Source organism: Chelonoidis abingdonii, chromosome 8 (genome assembly GCF_003597395.2).
Source record: "Chelonoidis abingdonii isolate Lonesome George chromosome 8, CheloAbing_2.0, whole genome shotgun sequence".
In the NCBI taxonomy this organism is placed as follows: Eukaryota; Metazoa; Chordata; order Testudines; family Testudinidae; genus Chelonoidis; species Chelonoidis abingdonii.
In genome coordinates this window covers 14,246,561-14,260,497 of record NC_133776.1, presented here as the reverse complement: position 1 = coordinate 14,260,497, position 13,937 = coordinate 14,246,561, and the positions used below count along the sequence as shown (strand labels likewise).

The 13,937-nt window shown below is 44.9% G+C and overlaps 1 protein-coding gene across 2 annotated transcripts in view; it reads left to right on the top strand.

Annotated features, from left to right (window-relative positions):
• Positions 1-13,937, top strand: part of NAALADL2 (N-acetylated alpha-linked acidic dipeptidase like 2) — a 912,012-nt gene that overhangs the window by 217,103 nt on the left and 680,972 nt on the right. The window contains exon 1 of one of the 2 annotated variants that reach the window (XM_075068380.1): positions 2,076-2,129. The exons of the other annotated variant lie outside the window; for it this stretch is intronic. Coding sequence (XP_074924481.1) covers positions 2,087-2,129 — 43 coding nt within the window. The 5' untranslated portion in view covers positions 2,076-2,086. Of the gene's footprint in view, positions 1-2,075; positions 2,130-13,937 lie in introns of those variants that run through there. 2 annotated transcript variants of the gene reach the window in all.

The following is a 13,937-nucleotide window of genomic DNA, read 5'->3' as shown; positions in this document are numbered from 1 at the left end:
GAGTGGCCTGCTGAGGTGAGTGAGGGTGGAGGTGGCGTTCCCTCCCTGAGCCCCACTGTGCAAGGCCTGGCCCAACCAACCTCTGCCTAGTGTCGCTGGCCCAAGCCGCCTGGCGTTGCCACTCGCCCCTCGCCTCCCCCCCAACAATCTTCTAGGGGGTGCACCCCACAGTTTGAAAACCTCTGTGTGGCAGTCACATTCCTCCCAGAACCTTTAAATTATGCCTCCGCTATCAACAGTTGTGTCATCTCTGCTTTAATCAAAGGTTTTGGTGCAGTTTCTAAATGACAATCCATATGGTATGAGCCTTCCCCTTTTACATATTGTAAACCAAGGCACAGAGAGGTGAGTTCCCAAGGTGTCACAGCGGGTTAGTGATAGAATCTACAGTAGAACACAGCAGTCTTGGCACACAGTCTGTGCTCTTTTTGCTAGGCTGTGTCTCTTGTAATAAGGTGGTGCTTCTTTGAGGATGTTTGAAAAATACTTGTGTGTGTAGTTAAGAGAAATTGTCTAGTGAGTACGAAATAAAATGCCATTAAGTTACTAGTGTAACAGAGGAAGCTGCTAGATAACACTGAAATCTTCATACTGCTTGTTAAGCTCAGTTATTTCTTTATGCTTTTGTTCACACCCTGAAACCATTCTTCTCATGCTTTGCTACAGCTAGAGGAAGAAAAACATTAAAAATCAACATTAAAAAAATCTGCCTTTTTTTGTAAGGAAGGGGCTCATGTCTAGCGTTACTGATTGGATTGTACTCATCGTGTATGTCTACACTGCAACCATTGGATGTGATTGCCACTTGTGTAGACATACCCAAGCTAGCTTTAATCTAGCTAGCTTACGTGGCAGAGCAGTGAAGCCATGACAGCCTGGGCATCAGTGCAGGCCAGCCCAATGAGCAATTTCCCAATGTTCCGGGCAGCCTTGTACGGCCCGTGCCGAAACCCATGTTGTAACAGGTTCACTCTCCAATATCTATGCTAGCTAGATTAAAGTTAGCTCGCATATGTCCATACACGCTACAATCACATCCCGTGATTGCAGCACAGACATACCCATAAGTGATCTAAGCACAGCTGAATATTGCCGTATCTCCTTAATAGTATTTAATTCAGTTTCTGTTGTAGTTGTTCCCTCAGAGTGATGTTGTAGCTCCAGTTTATCAGCACTGTTTTATATTTTGTAGATATGCATGTAAATGTCAAGATAAAATAAAATAAAGTAGTTAAAAAGCCAATGATCCTTGTTTGGTAAATTGGGCATGAATATATGAAAATGCTTGTTGTTTGCCTCATGTAAGAGAACAGAGTAAATATTTCCTCAGACCACAAACTTGCAGCTTGGGTAAGATTATATTCGCATTTGTGTCCTTTGGCTAGAGCGGGAAGGGTAGAGAAAGAAAATAACCTTTTTGTTTTGTTTGTATTCCCCTTCTTTCTTCAATGACATAGTCAAAACAGTCTTGAAATTGCAGTGTTGAGGTAAATCATTTTTCTTGGAGATAATTTTTGTGAAACACACACAATTTGTCTGATGAGGATTTTGCCAGTGCCACCCTACCTCAAATTTTCATCTTTCTCTGTGCTTAACAGTTGTGCCTGTAAAGTTTCTCTCCCACATAGACTACCATGACAGTCAACATTTTATTTTTAGCTTCCCCTATGAAATGCAAATTTAGCGAATCTTTAAAATCAATGACTACCTTTCTAAAAGCTTCAGCATTTTGAATATGACACTATCTGCTCGTGATAAAAGTTATTCAAACAGCTTTTTGCCTACAGAAGTGAAAGTAAAAAAAGGAATTGGGGGAAAGGAACAGAAGTGTCCTAAGTTAGACAAAGCAATGTTGTCTGAAGCGCATGTTAATGCAGCACGAGAGATCAAAGGGTGTGATGTCACTTCATAGAGAAACAGGTCAGGCAAGCCCAGGTAACTCAGGAAGCAGGATACTAATTATTCACAGAAGAAAGTCAGGTATACGGTTACAGCGCTACAGTAGAAAGTTTGGAGGTCAAAACCTGCACAGTAACTGACTCAACTTGAGACTGCTTGGCTGCTTAATACAGAATTTTTTTTTTAAATGGGAGAGAATGAAACAAGTTTACCTAATACATCCCTGCAAGGTAAGTACACACAATGTATGAAACAGCTCCATGGTTTGAAAGAAATGGTATTAGGTTAGTCACAATGGTTGTATGTTTCTGTTTTGCTTTCAGCAACAGCAACATGTGCTGCTTGACATACAGACGGTGACTTGTTTCTGCATGTGCAAGCATTTTGGGAGAAAGAAGGAAAGCCAAATTTTGGGGCTTGCAGCCTTTTCTTTTTTGTGAAATGCCGCATTAACCCAGAGGAGTGTGGGAGAGTATGCCACAGTTGTGGTAGCAGTTAGCAGTGTGTGGAAGTCTTCCATTGTTGACAGAAGTTCAGTGTTTAACTGTAAGGTTACCTGTGGATTTTGTAGGTTGCTGTTTCTAATGAAGTTTAGTTATTTCCCAACCATTTTAGTTAGGAGGTAATCGGCTTTGTAGTTTTTGTCTTGGTACTACAGACGCATGCAACAGGTGTTCAGAGCTGGACGCAGCCAAGAACGAAAAATATACATCATTTTTCCTGTTCAGTTCCCATTTTATTCATTTTTTTCTTTGTCATTTTGTGCTAACATAACGTTGACTTGTGAATGCTAAGGCAGCTCTTGTAAGCAGTACCAACACCAAGGGTAGCTGGTAGAAAAGAACTCCGTGATCTTTGCTGAGAACGCTGATTTTTTTAGTAGAAGTCTGAGTGGGGCGGTTGGGAAGCTTGCATTGTCCTTGTTTATTGTGCCGTTAATATAAGGATTTCATTTCTCCAGTCCAGCTTTGAATTCTCCAAACTGTGACACTTTCTTGAGAGGCTGTTCTATGACTTTCTAGATCTTTCCAGTTGGGATGTTTTCCCTGACATTCAGCCTAAATTTTCCCTTTGCTCAATTCATTCTTTCTTTAATCTTCCCCCAGTGTGTAACTGAGAAGTCCCCATTAATTCTGCATATTGCTGATGGATAAAACTCATGGAATTGGAGTCTCCAACTACTCTTTGGGTTGGCAAGGATCACAAAGCTACTTTTGGTTCACACGTTTGTCCTACAATTGAAATCAGCGGGTGGCTTTCTAGCCAAAGGTATGCTGCCACAAGTACCCCCACGTGTGTGTGTGTGTGTGTGTGTGTGAACTTTTATTTTTTATCAGAATATTTTTCTCTCTCTGCTCCTTTTGTGTCACAGTCTTTCTCTCTCTAGGTCTGATTCTGCAGCCACTTACTAACACAAACTGCACCACTGAGTTGAGTATTATCCAGGGTTTTTGCTTCTGGGAGGAAGAAAAGGTAACATGACCCTTTTCTTCTAGCTTGAGAGTCTGAAATTCCTTTGCATGTCATGATGATGAGAGGAGGATTTTATTTTATTTTTTTTTCATTTTGAATTGTGGAAAAACATATGGCTGCATACTCTTCAGACATATCGGCTTTGATTTTGATCTCAGTTATGCTGGTGTAAATGAGGAGTAACTTCACTGATACCCGTGGAATTATATTAGTGCAAAACTGGTGTAAAATGAGGGCTGGGTAATCCCATTGTGTCTTATGTAACTCAATCAATGTACAGGGCCCTGAACCTGACCTGATTTGTACCATTTTTACGCCAGCATAATTCCACTGACTTTAATGGCGTCACTCCTGACTTACAGCAGTGTAACTGAGGTTGGAACTAGGACCATCACGTGAAAGGGCTCTTTTCAGAAAAATAAGAAGTGTTATGTGATCCTTTGTATCTTACAAAACATCCTGTTCTTCTGCATTTCTGTCCTGCAAGTTAGATTCTTTCTGGGTTTGTTTTGTTTTAGAAATGCTCCAAAATAATTAGAGATTTGATGTTTAAAATCAATAACTAAAGAGTTTGCACCAAAGACCTCTCAAAGTTACTGATGACAAGATGGCTGCATTTCTTTTTTCCTTATGTATTTATTTGTAGCAGATGTAGTGCTTGTGTGAATTGCTGAAGGTGCCAGACTGACTGTCCTGGAGTCTGGCCTCATTTATTAACAGAACAGGTACAGCGTGAGCAGCAGGTGCTCAAACTTCCTCACTCTGTCTCTTAATGTTCTGTTGTGGGGGAACCACTTGTAGAGTCCCAGGAGTCCAGTCCCGTTCATCCGTTAGCCTCTCTGCAACATCTGCTTGTAAGTGTGAAAATTAATGCCATTGATGGTCTTGAGATGAGGAAACTTCTACACTAGTGACTGGTTGGGGGCTGCCATGTCATTTCACTGAATAGCATCAGATGATAAAGAAAGGTGTATTTCTGCATCAGGCTTTCATAAATCAGACAGATCCAGCCATCTAGTCAATCAGAAATACAAGGTCACACTGCCACTGCAATTTTCTATTTCACTGCAACTAAAGTAACTTGAGAAATCTGTTCCTTAACTCTCTTGCTGCTATTATCACTTGATCTGCTCTGTAAATATTTTCAGACACTGATGTCGAAATGCTATACACTTTCGTTTTCATTTGAATTTGCATTCAGAGGGTCGGGGTGTGGCTCTGGAATGGGTAAACGTAGAACAGTAGGCCTTTTGACTATTGATTTTAAATTGATTCCTGGTTCAAAATGATTCAACTGAGAGTATTTTAAAAATCCATGGACACTTACTATATTTTTACACTTGCAGAGAAGACTCTGTGATATTTTTTTTACCATGCTTGTGCATTTTGTTACAGTTTGAATCAAGATGCATCCCTGCATGCAGTGCCCTTTGCATGGCTTTCTTTAATCTTAATGTGTGATTTGGAGAATTTTGGAAACAGTATGTGCAGGGCTAATAACATTAGTAACTTATGTTTGCTTTAGAGAGGACATTGTTTTGTGTGTTAATTTATTGCATCCCATAAGCAATGAAAGATGACCAAAGAGAGTCTAGTCTGTCTGGTGAGAATGTATAATATGGCTTTCTCCCCACGGCCCCCCCCCCACAACTACTCCGCCCTCTCCCCGTATCTTATTCACAGCTGCAGACAGAGAGGTTTAGTGCTTTAGTTCAAGCTGTAGCAGCTCAAGCTTTTGGTGGTAGAGGCCTGGGAGGTCACTGTCACGTATGAGGATTATTAAAATGTCAGCTAGAAATATTTTATTTTGTTCTTAGGACTTGTCTGTATGATAAAAATTGCATTGGTATAATTAAATCACTTTTTAAAAATTGAATGTGGACATACATTTAGATTAGTTTAGCTTAATAGTTAAGTAAGGTTTCAATGGGTTGAGAAGCAGCAACTGGTTAAGGTCCTAATACAATACCCAATGAGGTCGGTAGGATTCTTGCACTGATGTAAACAGGTTTCAGATTGAGCCCAAAGTGTGCCTTCTTTAGGGCTTTCCGCTGGGATAACTTCATAGATTATTACGCTGATGTTTTTACCCTTGTGCAATTTTTCTAATTTAGGCCAGGCCTGAATGAGAATCCCCTTTTCCCCTTACACAAAGGGGTATGAAGATGATTTCAGGAGCCCACATGAGGAATGTGCACCCACTGCATGGTACAGTGTAAAACTGGGGTACGGAAGAGTGTGGTCCAGAAGATGTATCTCCATGGATCCTCTAGCTTCTCCCCCCTACACCAGGGTTGCCAGCCCTCCAGTATTGTTCTGGCATCTCCAGGAATTAAAGATTAATCTTTATTTAAAGATTATGCCATCTGATGAAATCTCCAGGAACCAACCAAAGTTGGCAACCCTATCTTACACGGAGAACCCCAGGACCTTGGTATCTACTCCAGCCAGCTCCATTGTCAGGATGAGTGAATTAACAAAGTATGGCTGAGGAGTTAGGAGCACTCTGAATAATGCTCATTAGCAGTGCAATCAGTTATACTTATTAACGGTGGATTTGTAGCAGAAGGTACTAATTCTGAAGGCCTATTGTAAAATGCTATTTTTTTTATACATAATGACCCTAGTCCTTTGACATTTCAGTGCCTGTTTGGTCTGTGGAAAAGTACTAGTGAAACATCACTGGACCCCTTTTGGCTCTTTGAATGATAATAGCGAGGGTATTCTGTGGTCACATGTCTGACATAGATTGGCTCTATTCACCAACGAGGAGCGATCACAATGAGTAGTTTAAAATAATTCATTTTATTGCTGCCTCCTGTAGATTCCTGACTTCCATTTCCAAGTGGCAAATGTAGAGAACTGAGGAAGTACGTACAGATCACTGTCCAGGTGCTATCAAAAGTATGCGATTCAAACAGTCCCCCAGAGCCAGCAACACCTGGATCACTGCAGAGCACTTTGCTTGACTTCAGCATAAACCATTATAACACTAGCCAAATGTTTTAACTCTTTCATCACAGATGTGATCTTTATTGCTTTGCTTCCTCACTTCAATTGTGGTTGAGAACAGCTGTTTGAATTTTAGTTTTGGCTTGACAGAAACAACCCAGCTCACTAAACAAGTAAAAAATAATAATAATAAAACCTTAAAATACTGATGTTAAGGATGAATAAATTGAAGCACAGTGGGGTTAGTTGTCTTACCCAAGATGATCAACTGAGTCAGTTGCAGAACTCGAAATAGAACCCTGGACCTCTAATGTTCAGTCCCTGCTCTCACCTACTCATTGCTTTTAAATTAGGATCCTTTCCCAGTTTTCACAGATGTGCTGGCATGATTTGCTTCTTAATACAGCATGCCTGTTATTGAAACAGGAGCCCACTGCTAGGGGAATAGCAACATGTCAATGCAATAAGTGGGGCAGAGATTGAAGGAGTTAGTGGATTTTGGGGAGAAGAGGGGAAGATCTTTAGGAATAGTCAGAAAACTGTCATTTCTCTTGTTTTGATGATGAAGCTGAAGGAAGTCAAATCCTAGAATGCACTAACAACATTTTTGCAGCTGGGGAGTGTAGCAGAAAGCAGATTCTGACTTACTACATGGAAAATTGTTTTAGAATTTTTTTTCTTGCACATCATTTTTCTTACTGGATGACCTATACAAACCTCAAATGTGGATGAGCCCCATTTTTTTTTTTTTTTTGCCCACCATCCTTTAGCATCCTTCACCCATTTGAGAAATATATTCTGGAGAGCTGAAATCAACTTAGCGTAGTCAGTAGTCATCCTCATTTTCAAAGGTTCAGGCCATTTTCAATGACAGTGTGACTCCAGTGGGAGCTGCATGTATACCTGAGAATTTGACCCTGGAGAGTTTTACAAGCATGTATTTGGTGATTTTTATTTTTTTTTAGTTTCCCACTTCAAAGGGCAAAGAATATTTTGTAAATTTTTTGACTGGCATATTTTTTTTCTTTCAATCCCAGTAATCTAACAGCTGGAGTCTGCTGACCTTCCCCTATACAAACTGGACATCCTAGGATAAGTTACATAACGTAAGGACGGTCATACTGGGTCAGACCAATGGTCCATCTAGCCCAGTATCCTGCCTTCTGACAGTGGCCAGTGGCAGGTGCCTCACAGAGAATGAACAGAACAGGTAATCATCTCAAGTGATCCATCATCCCCTGTCGCTCATTCCCAGCTTCTGGCAAACAGAGGCTAGGGACACAATCCCCTGCCATCCTGGCTAATAGGCACTGATGGATCTATTCTCCATGAATTTATCTAGTTCTTTTTTGAACCCCGTTATAGTCCTGGCCTTCACAACATCCTCTGGCAAAGAGTTCCGCAGGTTGACTGTGCATTGTGTGAAGAAATACTTCCTTTTATTTGTTTTAAACTTGCTGCGCATTAATTTCATTTGGTGACCCCTACTTCCTGTGTTATGAGAAGGAGTAAATAATACTTCCGTATTTACTTTCCCCTTCCAGTCATGATTTTATAGACCTCTACCATATCCTGACATAGTCGTCTCTTTTCTAAGCTGAACAGTCCCAGTCCTATTAATCTCTCCTCATGTTTCTCATCTGTTTCATACCCCTAATCATTTTTGTTGCCCGTTTCTGTATCTTTTCCAGTTTCAGTGCATCTTTTTTTGAGATGGGGTGACCACATCTGCACGCAGTATTCAAGGTGTGGGTGTACCATGGGTTTATATAGAGGCAATATGATATTTTCGGTCTTATTATCTACCCTTTTCTTAATCATTCCCATCATTCTGTTCGCTTTTTTTGACTGCTGCTGTACATTGAGTTTCTGACTCAACCATGCTTTTGAATTCTGATTTCCATATAAAAGTTATTTCTATTTTATGAGCTCTCTGTTCACATTTGGCCACTGCCTCTGCAGGTCCAAGTGAATGTTTAAACTGATCATATTTAGATAAAGGTGCAAATGATACAGATCCAATTTCACAAGCTAAAAAGCCACAATGGAGGGCTCCTAAATATTTGAACTATGCATTTTCATTTTGCAGCAACTAGAATAAACCCATATATATTTTTATTTTTGCCTATGACTTCATGGGCTGCTGCTACTCAGATACTGTGAGAAGTTCAGATCTTACCCAAGATATCTGCCTATACAGGTTAAACTTTATAGAAGACAAACACAAACTCTTGAAATTTAAATATAAATCCTAGACCCTATGTATATCCCTACAAAATATGTCTACCTAGGATGCCGAAACTGGGTCCACGGTAAACATTTTGAGGTCCATGGAGAGCGCTCATGGGCAGCTTCACACAAGTGGCTCCTGGTCCCTGCTGTTGCTGGTGGAGGTGTGGCAAGGCGGTTCTACGCACTGCCTCCGTCCCCTCTCCCCGAGTGCTGACTCTGTGGCTCCCAGCCCATTGACCAGGAATTGTGGCCAATAGGAGCTGCCAGGGGCAGTGCCTGCAGATAGGGCAATGCGTTGAGTCTCCTGGCTGCGCCTCTGTGTAGGAACCGGAGGAGAAGTGGGACATGCCGCTGATTCCAGGAGCGGCTTGAGGTAAGCACTGCACAGAGCCTGCACACATACCCCTCCGTGTCCTTGCCCCGCCCTGATCCCCCTCCTGCCCTCCGAGCCCCTTGGTCCCAGCCCGGTGTACCCCCCTATACCCCAAATCCCTCATCTCCAGCCCCATCCCAGAGTCTGCACCCCCAGCTGGAGCCCTCAAATCCCCACACTCCCAAACCTCCAGCCCGGTGCCCCCTCCTGCACTCTGAACTCTTCAGCCCCAGCCTGGAGCCCCCTCCTGCACCCCAAATCCCTGATCCCTGGCAACACACCAGAGCCTGCACCCCTAGCCAAAGCCCTCACCCGCCCCCCACATCCCTACCCCATGCTCCAGCCCAGAGCCCTCTTCCGCACCTTGAACCCCTCATTTCTGGCCCCACCCTGGGACCTGCACCCTCAGCCCAGGGCCTGTACCCCCTCCCACACACCCCAGCCTCCTGCATCGGCCCGGAGCCCCTCCTAGAGAATTTGAGATCTCCCACTTTTGAGTTGCTCTTGTGAATTTTTCTTGCACATTTTCCATCTTTCCTGATCCCAGCAGTGGCTGCAGGGAGGGGGAATAAAGTGAGGGACCAGGTAGAGGAGGCAGTTCTACTCCATCTCCTTTACTATGCCCACCAGAAAGGAGCAGCTGGGTTCTCTTACCTCTCTGTGACAGTTCCAGCAGGGGCTGGGGCCAGCTTTGGCAGTTGAAGAGAGAGGGAAGAAATAGAGCCTTCAGGGAAGTAACGCTTTCCAATAAAAGGACTGAGTTGTCCAGGTAGAGGGGCCTGGTCAGCGTTTCCTGACAGCAGCACCCCTGTTATCAGCCCTGTTTCTCAGCTAAATCAGGAGGATAATTTAGGAGCGGGGAGGAAGCAGCAACTGTGCTGAACAAGCAAAGAACATAAATTTGTGCCTGTGTGGAAGGGGAAGAATATTTGGAATAATTGTGTGCAGATGCTCATGCTGCCTCTGGGTAGCTTTAGTTAAATGTGATGTGCATGCAGCAGTTGATGCCTGAAGGCACTGATACTGGAGGTATTACAGAGGTTGTGTTTTCCTGGATTGTGGAAATGTTTTTTGTGGCAGATCCCCAAAACCAGGCTCAGCTTTTTTGGATTTGACTGCAAAACAGAATCCTCTGAGGTCTCTGTAAACATCTCACCCAAAGTTGGATTAAGATTTCTTGGGACTCTGGGCCAGACCAAGTGTGGGGACCCTCCTCACCTCTTCTGCCTGTAGTCCCGCTCCTGTCCTGCCCCTTCCACCTGCAGTCCTTCCCACAGTCACACCCTATTCTGCTCCTTTCCCCTGCAGCCTCACCCCATTCTACCCACAGTCTGCCCCATTCTGCCCCCCCCACTGTGGCCCTACAACCTGTTTGTTCCTTTCTGCCCCCGGACTGTGGCCCCAAGACCAAAGAAGCTCTGTTCCCCCTCCTCCCATGGTCCTTGGGCTGCGGCGAGAGTGAGAGCTCCCCCAGCCCTGAGGCCAAGACAGGAAGCTAGAGCTACTCCAGTCCTGGGGCTGCAGCCATGGTCTGGTTGCTGGGGTGTCCCCCACCTAGCACTCCTGCCGGGGCATGGGGTTGTGATTGTTCGTTTGTTTCATCGCAGTGATACAGTGCTGCATTGTGATAGCACCACTCTGTCATTAAAACAAAATGCACAGAGTGGTGGGAGAACATCTGCTTTTCAGAAGTTGGATGTGGATACTTACCAGAATCCATGGAGAATCCAGCCAGGCTCTGCAATTTTCCCTCTGTAATCACCACTTCCTAAGCAATGCGAGGTTATCCCACCCACCTGTTATATTCTTATATTCTACCCTCAGCTATAGTGACTGGGGGTGAAAGGTCAGTCAATTCCTTTCTCTGGCATTTCATGAGTCATATCCTTCTTCACTCACCAGTCCCTCCCGTCTCACTTTCCACTCTCCCTCAACCACCTTCATCTTTCTCACTCATAGTATCAACCCTTCCTCTGGTAATACCACTAAGGGGGTTTCCTTTCCTTGTGAGATGGATTGACATGAAGCTGATAGAGTTGATGTACATGCGTATCAAAACCTGAAAAACTAAATTGGTAGAGAATTTTGAAAGTTTCAGCGTGGGTCATTCGAAGTCTGTACCTTACAGGCTGAAAACTTCTCCTTCAAGCTATTGTTTATGAGATATGCTGACCTTGTATATCCTTAACTTTCACAATGTCTCTGGTAAAAGTACATGTATCAATGGCTATAGGGAACAATCTGGCCTTAGCAGAAGGACCGTTTTGATGGGCTATTAGGATTTTTCCATCTCTGCTTTCTGTGGTTCTCTTTATCAAGCTCAGGTAGGCTATTTTTGGATGAGGTATTCTGACATTACCCAGGGTACAATCTGGACCACTGAACAGCTGTTCCCCCTTAATTATCTAGCATGGGGTGCCATGCTGCTGTGGCTGTCAGACCAGCCACTTTTGGCCTGCTCACACATCCTTCAGCATGCAAATTCATTCCCAGCTAAATACATGGGCACTTTTACCTATCATTCATGAATTACATACAGGGTGACACCTGCAAGTTGTTAGTCCCAGCCTTGTTCCCCCCCAAAATGTACATCTTGTTCTGTCCAGTACACTACTGAACAATACAAGCTCATAGAAAGTCCATCATTTTATCAAAGGAAAATGAAATATGCACCAGCTTTGTTATCCCAAACAGTAGCGTAGCTGGGGGGGGAGCAGGGAGAGCGGTCACTCCCCCACTGACACATTCTCCAAAAGTGGCACCTTAGGTGCTGACTCCATGGGTGCTCCTGGGCTGGAGCACCCATGGGGAAAAATTGGTGGATACTGAACTCCCCGGTCCCTGCCCCGCCCTCCCCCCCAGCTCGCCTCCGCTCCGGCTCCTCCCCTGACCTCACTGCCACGTTCTGCTTCTGCCCCTGGCTCCCAGCGCTTGCACTGTGAAACAGCTGATTTGCATGGCAAGCCTGGGACGGAGGGGGAACACAGTGTGCTGGGGAAGAGGTGGGGATTTGGGAAGGGCAGGGAAGGGGGGAGTTGGGGCAGGGCAGGGATTTGGGAAGGTGTCCAATGGGGCAGGGAGGGGGCACGAGCACCCACCGGCACCAAGGAAAGATGGCACATGTGGGAGCAACAAAATAACGCAGGACAAAAAAGCACTGAGAAAAGAACGCTGATGAAAGCGCATTCCGATACAGTTACCTCCAAATAACTTTTGAGCAGTGTCATTTTCTTCTGGACAAGCTTCGCAGCCTTCTTGCAAGTGTGGAGCTAGTGCTCTGGGCTTCTTCTTCATTCATTTATAACCCAACCTGCCTGGTGATGTCATCGGCGCAGCCAAATCCAATCCGGCCCCCTGCTGAACAATAGCAGAAATCTCAACTTGTTCTCACTTCGCAGGAACAAATAACGCATCAGTGGGACTTGCTTTTTTTATGCAGAATTTGCCTTTCAGAAAGCAAACCAGCCCCTCTCCCCAGCCCTTTTCATTGGGATCCTGGGGGCTCAGGTCCCTTGGGGAAGCAGCATTGGGATTGCATTAAGGGGGGGAGGAGTACTGCTGCCTTTGCGAGCCAGGGTGCTTGGGGACTTGGAGACAGGGCCGGCTCCAGGGGTTTTGCCGCCCCAAGCAGCCAAAAAAAAAAAAAAGCCGCAATCGCGATCTGCGGCAATTCAGCAAGAGGTCCTTCGCTCCGAGCGGCAGTGAGGGACCCTCCACTGAATTGCTGCCGAATACATAAAAGTGCTGCCCCGCTCCCGAGTTGCCGCCCCAAGCACCTGCTTGATAAGCTGGTGCCTGGAGCTGGCCCTGCTTGGAGTGGATCCGGGCACTGAGCTGAGAACAGGGGCAGACCCCAAAGGATCAAGTCAGCGGCTGGTCATCCCCAGACCCCAGCTCGCTCCTGAGTCTGCTGTGCCAGGACTCCAGCTGTGCACTGCGCAGGGAAGGTGAGCCTGGCATGAGCAATCTGCGTCTCCTTTGGAACTTTTAATTTAAAAAAGGCAGAAATCTGGTGGCTCCAGACTATGCAGAGTCTTATCTTCCCCACCATGGGAAAAACCCGGTTTGCACCCACCCCCTGCCTCAAAGGCTGCCTGCCCCGCTTTGGAGGCTTTCCCCTTACAGTGCTCACCTGCCAGGAGGTTGCAGTTTGAGGCTGCGGCTTTGGAGAGAGAGACCCTTGGTGTCGCCCCTCACACACACCCCAGCTGGTCTCAGCTGATCCCTTGGCTACAGTGTGTACATGGGGCCAGGGAGTGGGGGCTGCAGGGGCTGGGCCAGCTTCGCAGTGCTTAGCTCTGGTGCCTCTCCCGAGCTGGCAGAGGGGTTTGCAGAGTGGGGAAGGGGGGGACCTACCCGCTTGGACCCAGCCTTGGGCTTGTGACACAGCAAATCTGGCGTTGCAGGGGGTATGGTACCGGACAGTAGCTTCCATCACATAATCAAATGCGCTAGAAACGTCGTCTGTACACTTGTAACACTTACCACTATAGCATTAGTCAGTCTTGTAACATGTGAATCCCTTGCAAGAGCCAAGAGACCCACATTTTTTTAAACATTTTGTCTTCGCCATTTTGTTGGCGCTTTTTTTTTATCGGTTGACATGTACACTCACTCATCCAGGCACCCACACAAGTGCGCATACTCATAAGAATTGTTTTCTGCAGTATAAACAAGTGCTGAATCCTTTGGATAATTTCAAAGAGTTCAGTCTGTTTGATTACTTCTTAGTGTGTGGATTGTTTTTGCTTCTCCTCTAGTTTTGAATAAAGTGTTGCCTTTTCAACAAATCATTTAACACTTTGCTGACCAAATTCGACGGGCGTCAAATTCATAGAGCTGTGAAATTAACCTGGCTGCCGTGTGGACAGTTTTTTAAATAAATCACATTTTAAAAACAATCGTATATTATTCATATTTATTTTATTTGTTTCTGATAAGGGATGGATAAGTGCCCTAAGAAGAAGAAACTACCTGGGTGGGACAGAAAGAAGATGAAGGAAGATGC